This window comes from Amborella trichopoda, chromosome 8 (assembly GCF_054954075.1).
Source record: "Amborella trichopoda isolate Santa Cruz 75 chromosome 8, AtrichopodaSantaCruz75HAP2 v2.0, whole genome shotgun sequence".
Lineage (NCBI taxonomy): Eukaryota > Viridiplantae > Streptophyta > Magnoliopsida > Amborellales > Amborellaceae > Amborella > Amborella trichopoda.
The window spans coordinates 41,555,258-41,571,835 of record NC_142343.1 but is presented as its reverse complement, the minus strand read 5'-3'; the positions used below and the strand labels follow the sequence as shown (position 1 = coordinate 41,571,835).

The following is a 16,578-nucleotide window of genomic DNA, read 5'->3' as shown; positions in this document are numbered from 1 at the left end:
ATTTTATTTTTACCTTGTAATGGCCTGTTGTAAGGGGTGGTATTGACTCTTTGGTTGATGTACTGGTTACTGTTGAAGCAATAAAATTATTATTGATTCTCAAAAAAAAAAAAAAAAAAATTACGGTTTGGTAGCATTCAATTGAGATGATTCTTTGATATGTAATTCAATTGAGATGGTTCTTCTTTGATATGTAATTATTTTAGATGATTATTTGAGATGAACCTTTTTTTTAGATAGCTTTAACCTTTTTAGTAACATTTTATGTAGAAAACTAAAGCTTTCGAGCCTACTGAAGGTGCAATTGAGATGAAATTATTTGAGATAATTATTTAAGATGAGATTATTTCAGTTGACTATTTGAGATGGAATTATTTTGATACGGTGAGTTCTCAGAGATATTTTATGTAAAGAAATAAAGATTTTAGCATATTATTATTATAGATGTATTTGGGATGAAATTATTTAGTACTTGTTTGAAATGAGATTATTTGAGATGAAAAATTATTTGACGTGGTTTTGAATTTTCAAAAACATTTATGCAGTAAATTAAAGCTTTCAAGCATATCATAGATTTATTTGATATAGTTATTGAGATGAAATTATTTGAGATAGTTATCTAGAACTGAACCGACAAGTAAATGCAAAAGAGAAATTATAAAAAATGTACCTTAATTTTTAGATAAATGTCAAACTTTTCAAAACGTCATTCATACCTTTGTTTTGGGTGAGAAGACAAAAATAATCTTCACAGTTTACGTGAGTAGACGAAAATAGCCTTCACGGTAGTCTTAGAACTATGAATGCATCACAGTTTATTGCAAATTATGTTGGCCATGGCAGGTTATCAGTCAAATGTAATTTTGAAGCATCACTACACTAAAAGAACCATGATGGTTAATGGACTTCACGATTTTAATTTAACCGTTATACCTTCGTCATGGGGCATAAGAACTCTTAAAGACTATAAGTGTCGTAATGCCCCTTAATGATCATTACAGTTATTTAAGTGTCATGATGCATCAAAACATTAAATTGCCTATGACTATCACTGTAGTGAGTCTACTATGATATCTTCATGATCCTAAAACGCTTTCCAGATACGCTTTCATGTCATCTAGTTGAGTCTCAGTTTGGAAAAAAAGTCGCTTGGTTATGGGTTTAATGGGCTGCCCTTAGTTTGCAGCTTGCTTTATGAAGGGAGTTTCATCCAAAGTATGCCGTTATGTTATGAGATCTCAGACTTGCGGAGGCTTATCTCATGAGTCTACCTTCTGTGAAGTTTATTTTGTTAAAAAACATGTAAAATTGAACAAAAGCGATATGGATGAGGTTTTAGAAACTTCAAAGTTTATTCATGTAGTCTAAAAATTAACAAACCATAGTGATGTCAAGGGCACTAATGCAACACCAAGTAAATGTTAGGTCCTATTATTATGATCTTAGTATTATACAATGTTTCGAAACCCAATTCGACAGGGTGAATGGTTCCCGGGTAGCTAGGGTCGTGGTAGTAGCATCTCACGCCTAGTCACATCTTGTGGTTTTCATTACTACCAGTAAAACCATCTCCCTAATACTTTCAAAAATCTAACTCTTAATCTACTTAATTAAAAAATAATAATGTTGTCTTCTCCTATGAATTACAAAAAAAAAACTATAAATTTATGTTAGAATATTGGGTTGATGATCTGGGAAAGTCTAGATCGATCAGAATTGATGATACAGAATTTTTTTAAAAAATGAAAATATAGTTTTACATTGTGGGGATCTAAAGAGAACATGAGAGACTATTAAATAAGCGGAGAAAAAAGAAAATACATGTCACCGGCTGGCCGAATCTACCGTTGAACCGGTTCTGTCTGATTTATTCCCATCCGGATCGACGATCGCTTGGATTTACGATACCACCCTCACATAGGCATTCGCAAGCTGCAAAGAAACCATCGGGAGAAAGATTCCATCAGAAATGGCGACTCTCACAAACACCTGTTCTCTTATGCTTCCAACCTCTCTTAAAGCCCTTGAAAAAAAAGATTTAGGGTTTTCCAGGAAGAACCCATTTTCATGGAGATGTGATTCCATGGAAGATAGGGTGAAATTTGGACAGATTTTATGCAAGCAGTTTGGTAGCAAAACTGAAAACCCTAGGAATTCTCAGAGCAAGATTGACGAGTACAACACAGCTATGAAGAGGCTCATGAGGAACCCATATGAATATCATCATGATTTAGGTACCTCATTGAATGTAACTTTCTTATGATTCTTATACTTATTCATTTGCTTTCATTTTGTGGAAAAATGCAGAAATTAAAGTTATCTATTGATGAAAATTTTAAATTTCTATTGATTTTAACGATTTTATTTTTTTGGCATTGATTTTTATCATGAAAGTATGTTAGAGATGTGATTTTGGGAGGATTTAGGTACCTCATTGAATATAACTTTCTTATAATTCTTTTACTTATTCATTTGCTTTCATTTTGTGAAAAATGCAGAAATTGAAGTTATCTATTGATGAAAATGTTAAATAGCTATTGATTTTAACGATTTTATTTTTTTTGCATTGTTTTTTATCATGAAATTATGTTAGAAATGTGATTTTGGGAGGAAACTTGGAAAAATATCTGGAAATTAGTGGGAAAAGGGCCTTTTATTTTTCATGATCTGCTTTCTTCTAACTTATTGTTCGGTTATTTCTTTTAATTTACCTTATAAGCATTAAAAACTCCCAATAAAAGAAATTAAGGGAACTCGATATAATTGTTATGAAAAATGATAGGAGTTTCTTTTTTTTTTTTTTTTCTTCTGTATTTTACTTTGAAACAAAAATTGGGTTGAATTTACTGGATGTCTAGATGTCATGGATGCAAACTTATTCTAATTAGGTTGTGAATTTGACCATATTTCTTCTCATGATTTATTAAGGAAAAAAATGAAATTAAAGAAGATGGTGCCATGAATTTTTTCTTATAAGTGGTTAACTGGTTATAATCCTGAGACTGTGTCAATGTAGTTTTTATCTGAGTAAAAGATTACCTTTTTTTGTTTCCAAACTTGCAGATATGGTGTCGTTTCATGCTCTGTTATGTGAATCATGAGCAAAGAAGAAAGAATTCTATGTTATTCATTAGTTTATTGTTCTGAGCCAACAAAAAGTGAAGAAATATGACCTGTTTTGATCAATTTTTCAAGAATGTGGAGTCTCTATCACTCTTTTCTACTACTTGTACTGAAAAACCATGGATTTTGAGAAATAATTGAAACCACAATTTTATAGGCATCTTTTTAAACAAAAAAAAGTACGAGAATTTAATTTGTGGTTACTAATTATCGAAATGCCACTGCTTTCTCTTAGAAATGATATGGAGAAACAGATTCACATTTGGGGTTCAGATTTTTTAAAAAAATTAAAAAAAGAAGAAGTTAGAAATCCTTTTTTTCTAACTTGTGCCACTGTATCCTAGTTATACATGAATTACAACTAAAGCCTCAGCATCTTTTATTACTTCCAGCTTTAATTTGTGGGTTATCAATGCAGGCATGAATTATACGTGTATAAGTGAGGGCTTAGTAGTGGGTTCTCAGCCTCAGAAACCAGAAGACATAGATCACCTGAAACAGGAAGAAAATGTTGCTTACATTCTGAACCTTCAGCAGGATAAGGATGTAGAATATTGGGGAATCGACCTCATTTCAATTGTTAAGAGATGCAAAGAACTTGGTATCCGTCATATGAGAAGGCCTGTATGTTGTCTTTCCTTTGCAGGCACATAAACTCATGTGAATGAGAGGGAGGGAAGAAGGGAGGAAGGGAGAGATTCAATTTTATGTAGTCTCTGTGTATTTAGGTGTGTGTATGTATGTATTTGTCCTGCCTTCTCAACATCCCAGGTTCAAATACCACCTCTGACCTCCCTAAAAGTATAACTATCCAGTGCCTTCTCTTTTAATGATTTTTCAAATGGTTCCATGTTTTAATGAATCCCAACAGTCGCCTTGTTCTTTTAAAAATGACCTAGACACTACTGTTCCTCCTAAAGCGAATAAGGGTGAATTTTTGTCTACAAACAGTTGATGTTATTTGTTGTCAATGGAAATTCTATTTATAATATTTTTGGTTGGATTTATTGTAAATGTCAATTCTATTTCTAATATTTTTGGTTGGACGACTTGTTTGTTGGTATTGCCAGTGAAATGCTTGAGCTGTTCTGAAGAAATGTGACTAGTCTTAGGTCGTGGAGTATAATTTATAACAAATGTGTAATAAGCAGAAGGAGGAGATGTTTGTTTGGAGAGCACTTATTAAAAAGTTTGCATTATGCATTCTAGGAGTGTGTGTTTTGAATTCTCCAAACCAATATTTGAAAATAAGAGGAAAGCTATCTTTGTTACTGTTAGTTCATTTGAAATCTTTCAAGTGTATGGGAATAAATTTAGATAAAAGTATGAAAATTTAGTCACATTAGCCAATTTTTCCAGTGACAACTGAGTTGTATTGAAAATATTTTGTATACCATGTTTCTTATCCCACGCTCATGGCAAATTGAATACATTTAAGTTCACTTAAATTTTTATTGTCTGTGCATGCAAACCTAGGCTGGAGATTTTGATCCTAATTCTTTGAGAAGAGAATTGCCAAAAGCAGTTTCTTCGCTGGAATGGGCTGTATCAGAGGGACCCGGAAGGGTTTATGTTCATTGTACAGCAGGGTTGGGGAGGGCTCCTGCGGTTGCAATTGCTTATTTGTTCTGGTTTTGTGACATGGATGTAAGAACTAATGTTCATCTTATGCCAACATTGATTTAGTAATTTTTATTTTTCATTTAATGATACTTCTTAGATTCTAAATGTTCTTTGATTAACCAAAAGTTGTCCATCCTTTTATTCACTTTAATGAAGTGCTCCTTTTTAAGACTACTCGAATCTTCTTATTCAATGGTTGTGCATCTTGTTTTGATTTTTGTCATTTTTTAAAAGTTCTGTTTTCTCCAAGAAATTCACTGGATAATGTTTGGGAAAAAAAGAATATTGAGAAAAGTATATCAGGATAAATATAGCAAAAAAGGTCTTCAAGTATAAGTTTGTAGAGGCAAATAAACTGCAGTAGGAAACAAATATTAAGTGGTAACATCTTCTTTTTTTTCTTGAAGTGGGAAATCTGTTGATATCATTGGAATTTTCTTTTCTTGAAAATCCCATAGCATTTTCCTGTTTTCACACGCTGACAACATTTGAAATCTTACCCCAAGTGCTTTTCCACTGAATTTTATGGGTATCTTTTCAATGTAGTTTTCTTGTTCTTACGATGTTGTAGATTCTCACAGTACATTTGTGTTATTTGAACAGCTGAATACGGCGTATGAATTGCTTACTTCAAAGAGGCCTTGTGGACCAAATAAGGACGCTATTAGAGGGGCGACATATGATCTGGCAAAGAATGATCCGTGGAAGGAACCCTTTGAGAGCCTTCCTGATCATGCTTTCTCGGGTGTTGCTGACTGGGAAAGAAGTTTGATTCAAGAGAGAGTTCGAGCCCTTCGTGGTAGTTGAGCAGGCAGAATGATATGTGCTCTTAGTTCCACAAAACCATCAATAATATGGAGCATGGCCAGTTAAAAGGTATAGTTGAATGTTCCAATATTATTTTAGTAGCTTGTTAAATTGGGATCAGAGCCCTGGAAGGTAATGTGTGGGCCTCATATCACAATCAGACAAGAGGCCAAACTCCCTAGCCATTCTCTTTCAAAGGATGCAGACTTTATTTGGGTTCTATAGAGTATAGACCAGTGTTGTTAGATTTGCTTCGCTCCGCAAAGGCCTTAGTCATTGACTTTGGGTTGGAAAAGAAGCCCAGTGATGCTCAATCAATACTTTAAAAAATCAGCAAAATATTGGTGATATTTTGATATACCATGAAAATATTGGCAAAGGATTGCCAATGTTTTGAAAATATCGTGGATATTTTACAGAGGATACAACATACTTCGAATTATATAGATTTTTCTGAATCTTTATTTTCTGTATTAAAAATAAAAATAAAAAGCTATTCCTCAAAAAAAAAAAAAAACGTCTTCCTTGAGTAAGGCTGAAGCGTTTCTCTTCCCCAGCCCAAAAGGAAGAGGCCTCCGAAGTGAGATTAACAAGATTGTAACCTAAACTGCATCAGATGCGTTATTGGATGTCCTAAAGCTGTACAATTAGGCTGTTAGTTCTCATTTGAACCAAAATCTATGTCAAATGCCTAAGCTAGATCTTATTAACCTATGCGAGGTTGTTTTCTTTTTATGTGAAGTAACCCTTGGATCCCGCCAGAATTTCTGAAATTAAGTTTAGATACAAGTCGAGTTTTTTAAAACATTGGTAATGAAATGATCTTTGTAATCCAATTCTAATATTTTCTTTTCTCTCTTTTTTTCCAAGAGGACCCCTTTCGATTTTGATTAGTACTTATGAATAAAATCAAATTAGCCAGTTGACTAGGCATATAAGAGACATTATTATGATCAAGAAACTATCTGATAAAATGCAAAGGCTGAGACCGGAACTGAAAGAACTCCAGATTTAATGAATGTTTCAATCTTTTGTAATAACCCAAGTTGCCTTGCGAGGCCCGAAGTAGTACCAAGGAAGCACCTGTGTTCCCTGCTCATCAAAAACATCTCAAAACTTCCAAATGCCCTAGAGACCAGAGCAGACTCCTCCACATGCCTCTTGGTGACCAACTAGGATCAAACCCCTCAGAAAAATTTGTGTTTGGTCTTTTCTAACTTCTTACAAATTTTAAACTCTTCCGAGTTTTTACAAGTTAGCTGTTTTACTCGGCGAGCTGACATACTTGAGCGATGACTGAGTGATCGAGTTTCTTGTGTTTTCAAATAACCCTGTTTAGACTAGGGGAGAGTAGTAGTGAAACCCCTTTGAAACATTGGATGAATATACTTCCCGTTCTTCGTCAATTTTTTTGGGTCCCCACCCTTGATAATGCACGTTTTATGATGTGTTCAAAGATGAATACATGGGAAATTTGAGAAATGATGAATTTAAGCGAAAGCCCTCTCCGTGTCCCCCTCTTTCCTTCTAAATTGGTTTCTTGTGTATAGAAGTTTGGTGCCTTTTTAATTTACATTTTTACTTTTATTTCAAGTTGGTTATCAAACTAATTGAGATCTAATTGTTGCAGGTCATTAATGCGATAATTCAACCAAATTCGGTGGACAATACTCTGGAATGTTAATTGTTATTGATTTTTCTTTCAATTCTCTACTAAAGTTGTTTTATTACTTAAAACGGAAAACAGTGAGTTGTTATATTGTGATTTCTTTAAATTTCAATGAGAAATGAACTGGTTGTTCTAATGTTTGGCATGGATCTCTTTTGACTTATGTTGTAAATTAATCAGGATTGGATTGGTTGTAGCCACTAATGATCGATTTCTATAATTGGATGCAAAGTTTTTCTCTTCTTGAAAGATGCATTGTATCAGGTTCGTTTCTTTACTCCTTTTTCTGTTTTTTTGATGAAAGAATAATATTAGACAAATCTATATGAACCAATGTTTTAAAAAATGGTTTGGTGTAGATGGCCTATCTAGCGATCCCCGATCTGGATCAGCTAAAAACTGTTATTTTCTTTTTGTGGTTGCGTGAATCAATCCCTCAAGGGTTAAGAGCCTATCAGTGCTAGACAATTGTACCATTCAACTTGGTAGACATGATAATACTTATTCCACACTATATATTTAACAGAAAAGTTAAATTAGATTACACAGTAGTCATCAAAGTCTCATAGAGACAACAACATTAGATAGGCCACAACCATATTTTGCCAAAGGATCTGCACGTGAAGCAAGTAAACATGAGAGGACGCATTCATGGTTTTACAGATGTCCATTATCTTCAGCCACATGGTCCTAAGGCTCCACAGTGCCTTCATTTCAGCAGAGCACCATTTTATCACATTCATCGAATCTCCTTTTACTATTCTAGATTATGTTCCTTGCTTACTTTGAGCAATTTTAAGACCTTGCAGCAAAGAGTTCAGCTGTGCCTCATTTGTGGTGGCGTTACCAAACAGACCAGCATATGAAAAAACGACATTACCTTTAGGATCTCTCAAAATGCCTCCAACCTCAGTTACTTTTGGGTTTCTTTTGCAGCTGCCATCAAAGTTTAACTTAAAGCAGCCTCTAAGTGGTGTTTTCCAACGGCAATTAGGCCGTCTTTTTCAGCCACCACTCTTAATCAGATTTTCTAAATTGATGAGCACATCAACCTGTGAAACACCCCTTCCTTCTTTAGTAATAGAAAACCATTCCCACAACAAATGGAGAATTTTGGATTTTACTCCCTCCATCTCCAATACCCATCCTTCAAAGGTCCTATTTCTCTCTCTCCATATTCCCATAACATAGAACCCCGAAAAATCTTCCATAATATAACACCAGTTTTAGGTGAGCCCGACACGTCAAGTTGATCTAAAATCCCAGTTAAACCACCCAGTATCATTGAAGATACTCCCATCTTACTAAAAGCCAATCCCCAAATCTGAGGCAAATGGACAATGGAAAAATAAATGCTCACCCGATTCTGCATCCTCCTTACACATCAAATTTGCAAATCATCTGTAGTAAGGCACTTACCTTGTGTACAACCACCCAAAGAAAGGCTTAAATTTTCAGCGGTAGAGACCATTCCCAAATTTTATTTAATAGAGGACAGCTCCATCGAAACTGGTCATAGAAAAGGAGTCGGTAGGCTGACCTTACAGTGAAAACCCCATCAGCCTCTCTTTTCCCAAACCAATTCATCATCTACATGTGGAGTAATGTGGATCACTTCAAGGTCACATAACAGATCATGTAACTGCATAATCACTGAATCTGGCACCATGTCATGTAAACAATTAACATTCCACACCTTTCTACCTTTCTCCATAGTAACCAAGTCATTGACTTAGCAGTTGCATTGAAACTTTAGCATACAAATCAGGATCGTGAACTCTGGGATAACAATCTCCTAACATTTGTTGTGCTAGAAGGAGATTTGATTACATTCACCAACCAACTACCAAGTATAATCCACCACAATACATCAGTGTTACGAGACTCTGCTTAGTAACTCGGCCTCACACTGGTGCTGAGCTGAGTTGAGTGCTGAACTTGTCCCCCCACTAGAAGCCTCCTTAAAAATTAAAAATAAAAAAATATTAGAAATCACCAATGTATTGGTTTAGAAACTACTTTTTTAGATTATTTTGATGGTTTTTAAGATGGTTTGGGGACTTTCATAGTTTTCATTTTTTTTTCCCTGAAATATTCAACGTAGTCCATCTTTTATAGTTTTTCTTCATCTTCTCTCGTCTTCTAATGATTTCTATTAATTCTTTTAACATTTTCTTACTTTTTATTATTTTCAGAGTTTTTTACGTTTTTTATTCGTCTGCATTTTATAGGGGTGTGCGCAACTCAACCTAGTCCACTCATCTTGACCAAGAGCCGAGTGTCTTGGCTGAGGTGATTCCAAACCATTGATTTCCATCCTCAAGAACAAGAGATCAAAGCAGGTGGCTGCCATGAACATCCCAAGAAACGAGAGATTGGGGCCCTCTAGTTTCATGGAAGAGAGTGAGACTGAGCAACAATGATTTCTCAGAGATGCATCGATGGTGAAACAAGAGGAAGCCAAAGAAAGCGCTATTTCGGATGGCAAAAATTGCTTTAAGGAGTTTTCAATGGCAAAAATTGCTTTACGGAGTTTTCAAACATGTATTTGAGAAATTTACGCCAATTACCATTACTAGGAAGAGCCCCTCCAATTTTTGTTTTTAAATGCAAGACCTTTTTTTTTCTATCGTTTTTCTATTCCCAAATTGTCACCATTTTAGATCTTCAAGATTCTAATTGACTAATTATTTTACAAGTTCCAACATTAAAGATAGGAAGTGATGGTAAATTTAGGGGAAAGAAAAAAAAAGGACATAGAGACTAAGATGAAATGAGTTATATCAGGTCTGACTTCGGATCTTGAATATATGAAGTGATAGCAAATTAAAAATAAATAATAAAAAAGTAAAAATGTGCATGGTTGTAACTAACTTTTTTTTTTTTTCTAATTCAATTTCGATTTAGAGCTTCAGGAATGCAATCTAAGGTTCGATTTTGATTTTAAGCCTTTTTTTTTTTCTTGCATGTTTTCATCCCTGGAATTTCAATCTTTTCTCTCTATATCTTTTTTAGCATCATAAACAGCCAATTTTGTGCCCATTTGACTCAAAATCGGGGGGTTGATCATTCCAACCCTGTCAGGCTACACAAGGTGCATTGAACATGTTTAGCTATGGAACGTTTTACAAATGACCCATAAGTTCTATACGAACTTGTGCTAGGTTTAGGTCTCTCTCTAGGCGAACCAGTTCTTTAAATAGGCAAATTTACATGGAGGAGTATCTTCCTTAAAACGATCTTGGGCGGGAAGGCTATGGCATGGTGCATGAACGAGCATGCAAATGTGAGCTGGTGGTAAGGACCCTTGATGCGAAGCCTTAGTCAACTGGTGCGAGCTAGTGGTATGGACCCTTGACGCGAGACCTTGGTCAACTGGTTGGTCGAACCATGGGCATTGACCTCACGAGACATAGGGCACGATCCTGTGCAAGAGGAGATTGAGCATACATTTTCAAATTCAAAATGTATAGCCGCTTCATATATGGACTTGGTTAAGTCAGTTGAGCAGAGCCTAGAACAATCATTGATGGTGGGGTGTAGGCCTGTGTTATTGTTTGGTGGAAGCAATTGTGGTAAATGTTTTAGTGGCTATAAAATGAGGGGGTGTGTGTTTTTCTTCATTTTTCTTTTGTATAGGTTTGTAAGGCTCCCTTTGCTTTAACGGGTTTTAACTTTTGCTTAATATTACAACGTTTGACAGAGTAAAAACATTAGTTTCCATAACTGCCATACCACGTTCTTGGGATCATTATTCTTCCCGTAATTATGGAGGAGATTATATAGGAGATTTATATAGGATCTATATATGGGTTTTGGTAGGTTACACTACTTGTGGTGTAGACATTTAGATACCTTTATCTTGTAGTAAATTAATTTTTTGTTTAGGGATATTTTAAGTAATTAATCAAGGGTAAATTAAAATTTTTTAATAGAAACAAAATCATTTATTAACAATAGTGGACAATGACATCATCAATATGATATGTGACATCACTCACAAGATGCATTAATTGTTTTTAACTATTAATAGAATGCCACTATTTTATTATAAAAATATCTATTCTACTATTCTTAATGACAAAAAATGCCCCTACTTGAAAAATTTTGTATTACAATTTAAGGATACTTTAATGTAAAAAAATGTTGAGCATTTTAAAAGTCTAGGATCCTCCTTCACCCAAGTGTGTAGGATTCCAAAGGACCACCATTAAATTTGACACGGATCCCCAAAAAGTTATCACATGGGTGCGGAACTTGGCTTTTTTAGAAATCCGTACCAAATTTAATAGTAATCTTCTGAAGTCTTGCATATATGGGTGGGAGAGGGTCCTATAAGATCATATATATATATATATATATATATATATATATATATATATATATATATATATATATATATATATATATATATATATAGGAAAAAGATATGGTGCACAACCTAGTGTAGATAAGCTAAATGTGTCAATGGCCCAGATTGAATCTGGGACGACATAAAATTTGGAGCGTATGTTCATAAAAAATAGTCGAATCTATGATAAATATTAAAAACATATTTTACATGAAACAAATTGACCAAAATACCCCGAAACTTTGTGGGGGTATTTTGGTCAATATTTTTCATGTAAAATATTTTTTGTAAATTCGCCTAGTTTTTATGAATACAAGTTCCAAATTTCAGGTCATTTCGATTTATAGAAAAAAAATTAAAATTCAAATACTACTAGATACTACCGAGCATCTGTGATCGTCAGATCGGCCCAGATTCGATCTAGGACGTTGGCGCATTTAGCTTATCTACACTAGGCTGTGCAACATATCCTTTTTCATATATATATATATATATATATATATATATATATATATATATATATATATATATATATATATATATATATACAAGGTCGTAACTTCCAAACTTATATTATAGAGGTAAGGTGCACTTCAAATCTAAGAGAAAAGAATGTTTTGAAGTTGAAAAAACTTTCACATTGATCATCTCGACCTCAAGATACATGGATATAAAAAAAAATTTAAATCATAAAAATAGAGTATCTTGTAATATGTTATTTAGGCCGTCTATTTTTAATATTTTCAAGTGTTTATAGATCTACTCGACATGCACTGTTTTGGGAATTTGAAATTTCATAATTAGGGTTGAACATTTCATAATTTTTCGACATTGGAACTACATCTTCTAATAAAATTTAGAAGTGCGATTACTTGGATAGTATAAGTTGGTACCCTATCCAAACCTCATATACACATAGAGATCACTCTCCTTTAACATTTTATTCATATTTTTTTATTTAATTTTAAAATACCGTTCAAAGTACATGCAACCAAGAGTTGGAATAGTTGAAAATTGGTAAATTATTAGGGGAAAGATTTTGGTCTAAGAACGGTAAGGGCCTTGAACTTTTCCTTAACCCATCCCAAGATGTATGCTCAACTTTACTTTATGGGGTGGAATATTAAGCGATCAAAAAATAACGTACCCATAAAATGAGTGCAACTACGATGGGGATGTTGAGTTGGATGAGTGGTAAGACAAGAAAGAATACAATTTAATATAAATATATTCGAAAGAATTTACGTGTGGCACCAACAAGTGATAAGACGATAGAAAATAGACAGGTGGGCTGGCCATGTCTGGCACAGACCCAGTACAATACTTGTTAGGATGTGCGAATTAGTTCAAGTGGAAGCCTACATAAAGGCAATGTGTAGGCCGAAAATGACATGGATAGAGGTAGTGAAAAAAGATATGAGGACTTATGGCCTCACTGAGAGGTATGACTCTTAATAGAGCAGAATGACAAATCAAGATTCATATAGTTTATCCCAATTAATTAAAAAAAAGCTTTGATGTTAATGATAATGATGATCAAAAAGAAAGCTTTATATGCGACTCCACTCGAAAAGGTTTTATAGAAAAAAGTAAAAATCAAACGTTGGTATGATATTGTGATATGAACGATCCCAGCCGTCCATTCAGACCGAATGGCTGAGAAGTGGGATCACATTTATATGTTGGTAGGGTCCAATAGAAAACTTTCTCAATTGTTAAATTGTTAAAACTTAAGGTACTGATAAATTTCCCACCTTATGCCAAACTCACTCTAATTTGCATAGACTTTTGTGTTCATACTTGTTTACATGGGGTCCAATTAAAATATGAAAAAGGACAAAAACGTCAAAAGAAGCACATCGTATACGCCATAGCTAAAAGGCCCCCTCATGACCATATAATACAAAGAGTTTATCTTTCTAAAAGGCAGCTTTTGTGGTTATTTTCAATGCAATGCGGTGTTATGCTGCTTTCAGCCTTTGGATGTGATCAAATAAACTTTTGGACATAATTGGAGAAAAAAATACGTAAAACAAAAGGCCAATAACTTAAAATATGTACTTTACTACTAAATACAAATTTGGGGGCCGAGGTGGTGTTATGCTGCTTTCAGCCATGGGATGGGATCAAATAAACTTTTGGACATATTTGGAGAAGAAGAAGAAAAAGGAAAACAAAAGGCTAAAACCATAAAATATGTACTTTACTACCAAATATAAATTTGGGGACCCATAATTAGGCTGCTGTTTGTTGGAACAGATACACTTTGTTGCTTTTTACATAGTTGAATACTAAAGTCGACAGCGGCTTCATACAATAATACCTTCTTGACCCATCATCATCATATATATTCGGGATTTATGAAATGATGTTGGAATTTTTTACGGTGGCTGCTTTGTGTAACACAACCATTTTTCTTTATCTGGGCATGGGACTGATAAGACTGGCTTGGGACCGGCCATGACGGAGTTTAACTCTTGATCCATGAATATGTTATAAATCCTCTTTGGGAGAAATGCTCCTTCACAATTACAGGTGCCACTTGGGTCGGGCCAACCTGATTGAGGTCTAGGTCCATCCTATACTTTTTAGGGATACAACATGTTGGGTCGAAATCAACCACACATAACCCAACCCATATATATATTATAAAATTATAAAATAAGGTATTTTTTTTATATATATTTCTACAATCAGACCTGACTTAACCAATTCATACCTACCCAGAAGTTTTTGGCCAATGTGATTATAAGAAAATAACATGAGACATGTTAAAGATGGGCGGTGATTTCTCCCAATCAAATGTGTGGTTCTGTGGTTCAAAATGCTTAGAGGAGTGATTAAAAAAATGTTGGATCATACCAAGAATGCCCAATCCACATATCTGCATTGGATCTTTGAAAGCCAACCGGAATCGGTTATCCAAAAAATATTAAAATATAAATAAAATAAAATAAAAATTAAAATAAAGGTTTATGAGATGGATTTAGAGGGTATCTTAGAATATATATACATCTATAGGAAAAGCCTTCCCAATGACTATAAGCGAAAACAAATAGTGATTTCGCCTACCCTCATCACCGTCCAAATTTCATCGCGTGGTCACGATTGTTTGGTAGTATTTTATTTTTTATTTTTTTTTCTACGAATTGGAATGACCTGAAATTTGGAGGGTATGTATAACTTACTGAGACGCATCTAATAAAAATGTAAAACAAATTATCCGCAAAAACAAATTGACTAAAATACTTGAAAATTTTTAGGGGTATTTTGGTCAATTTTTTCATGTAAAATATTTTTTGAAAATTCCCTTGTTTTTTATGAATACACGCTCTAAATTTCAGGTCATTTCGATTTTTAAAAAAAAAATTAAAAAATAAAACACTACCGGACAATCATGACCGCGCGAAGAACTTTGGACGGTGACGGGGTAGGCGAAATCACTATTCATTTTGCCTATAAGCATTGCGTAGTGTTTTCCATATATATATATATATATATATATATATATATATATATATATATATATATATATATATATATATATATATATATATGGAAAATGCTAGCATAGGAAATGAGCATACAGTTACATATGAGCCTAGCAGTCTGGGCCGATCTAATGATCAAGATTGTATTTTATATTTTAATATTAGTTTTTTAATATAAATTCAAATCACTTAAAATTTTGAGTGTGTGCTTTTTAAAAATAAGAGAATCGAATAAAAATATCAAAAAAATATTTCATGCAAAATAAATTAATCAAAATACCCCTGACAATTTTCAAGGGTATTTTAGTTAATTTACATATTGCAAATTATTTTTTTAATTTTTTCGCCTTGATGAGAAGATTAGACACCTAGAATTTCACGTGATTTGGATTTGTTGAGAAAACATTAAAATTTTGAATATGAAATGAGGTCGTGTTCATCAGATCGGTCCACATTGAATCTGGGCCATTGGGATCATACGCAGATGTAGGCCCACTGGCCTACGCTAGCATACATATATATTACGGGGCTAGGACCTATACCAACCCGGAACCGATTCCCATTCGAATCCACGATCATGATTGAAAATTGTCAAATTTTAAAACAAATAGAATTGAGGAAACCTTTAATAGACCGATCCTCCCTATTTTTAAAATTTGTTTTAGTTTTTTATTCCTTCCAATGATCCAACTCGTGAATCTTGTAAAACTAAGTCGGAGCTTAAATCGTCAGGGCCTGATTCTGATAATAAATCACCTATTAGAGCTCAAATATTTCATTGTCATCATCATCATAACATTTTCCCCGCTATTTTAGGTCAATTCTTCGCTCTCATGAGTAGAGACTCTAGAGAGAGAATGGAGATCCCCACACTTCATTGGACGGGTTAAAACTAAAAAAGTGTAGTTGGCCTTCATGTAATATCTATGACAAGAAAGCATAATGACAAATAAGGTAATCACATTATTTTGGTTAGAAAAAAGTTTATATAAGGTTGCAACCTTAAAGTGTAGAATCAAACATGCACCTCAAAAATCTATCGGAAAAGGTTGTGTTGAATTATTAGGGAAGAGATGGAACCCTCTCTCAGAATTACTGGCAACGTCGTGAGATTGAGGATCGTAGAATAAAGGATTTCCCAACACAATGAAAACTCTCTGTGTGTTGCATCTCTATGGCCATGAAAGGCCTAATTATAGAGGATGGAGGAGGCCGTTCTCCAACGTTCGGCTTTCTCCTTAAAACTCTGAAAAACGTGACTCTGTCATCTTAAGATGTGGGTGACTATTTTCTGCCCATTAAATAACGACACTTTTTCTCTCTAAGAAGGACTTTTATTTAGTGATAAACATAATATTTATGATAAAGATGAAAGAGATAAAAAATAGTAAGTATGAGAGCCACCCATACGTACCAACATCTCCTACTTGGCCATGAGAGTCAGATATATTGATATAATACTACTTAATGAGTATATCCTTGTAATGAGGCTTTTCACACTAGTGCGGTTATAC

The 16,578-nt window shown here is 34.0% G+C and overlaps 1 protein-coding gene across 2 annotated transcripts; it reads left to right on the top strand.

Moving 5' to 3' along the window:
• Nucleotides 1-1,929: 1,929 nt before the first annotated feature.
• LSF2 (dual specificity protein phosphatase (DsPTP1) family protein) lies at nucleotides 1,930-9,905 on the top strand. 2 transcript variants are annotated; one of them, XM_020666810.2, is made up of 7 exons: nucleotides 1,930-2,234; nucleotides 3,542-3,747; nucleotides 4,600-4,770; nucleotides 5,350-5,622; nucleotides 7,184-7,299; nucleotides 7,403-7,486; nucleotides 9,454-9,905. In XM_020666810.2, the coding sequence occupies exons 1-4, from the start codon at nucleotides 1,970-1,972 to the stop codon at nucleotides 5,551-5,553; spliced, it is 846 nt and encodes a 281-aa protein (XP_020522469.1). In that variant the 5' UTR covers nucleotides 1,930-1,969; the 3' UTR covers nucleotides 5,554-5,622; nucleotides 7,184-7,299; nucleotides 7,403-7,486; nucleotides 9,454-9,905. The 2 variants fall into 2 exon arrangements, with proteins under 2 accessions (XP_020522469.1, XP_088731153.1); XM_088875027.1 differs by lacking the exon at nucleotides 4,600-4,770.
• Nucleotides 9,906-16,578: the final 6,673 nt, after the last annotated feature.

What these genes read in the sequence shown, in the direction of transcription:
- LSF2 (XM_020666810.2), top strand. Translation starts at nt 1,970, where the DNA reads ATGGCGACTCTCACAAACACCTGTTCTCTTATGCTTCCAACCTCTCTT. An exon ending in TGAATATCATCATGATTTAG is followed by an intron (nt 2,235 to 3,541) that starts GTACCTCATTGA and finishes TTATCAATGCAG; the next exon opens with GCATGAATTATACGTGTATA. An exon ending in TCCGTCATATGAGAAGGCCT is followed by an intron (nt 3,748 to 4,599) that starts GTATGTTGTCTT and finishes ATGCAAACCTAG; the next exon opens with GCTGGAGATTTTGATCCTAA.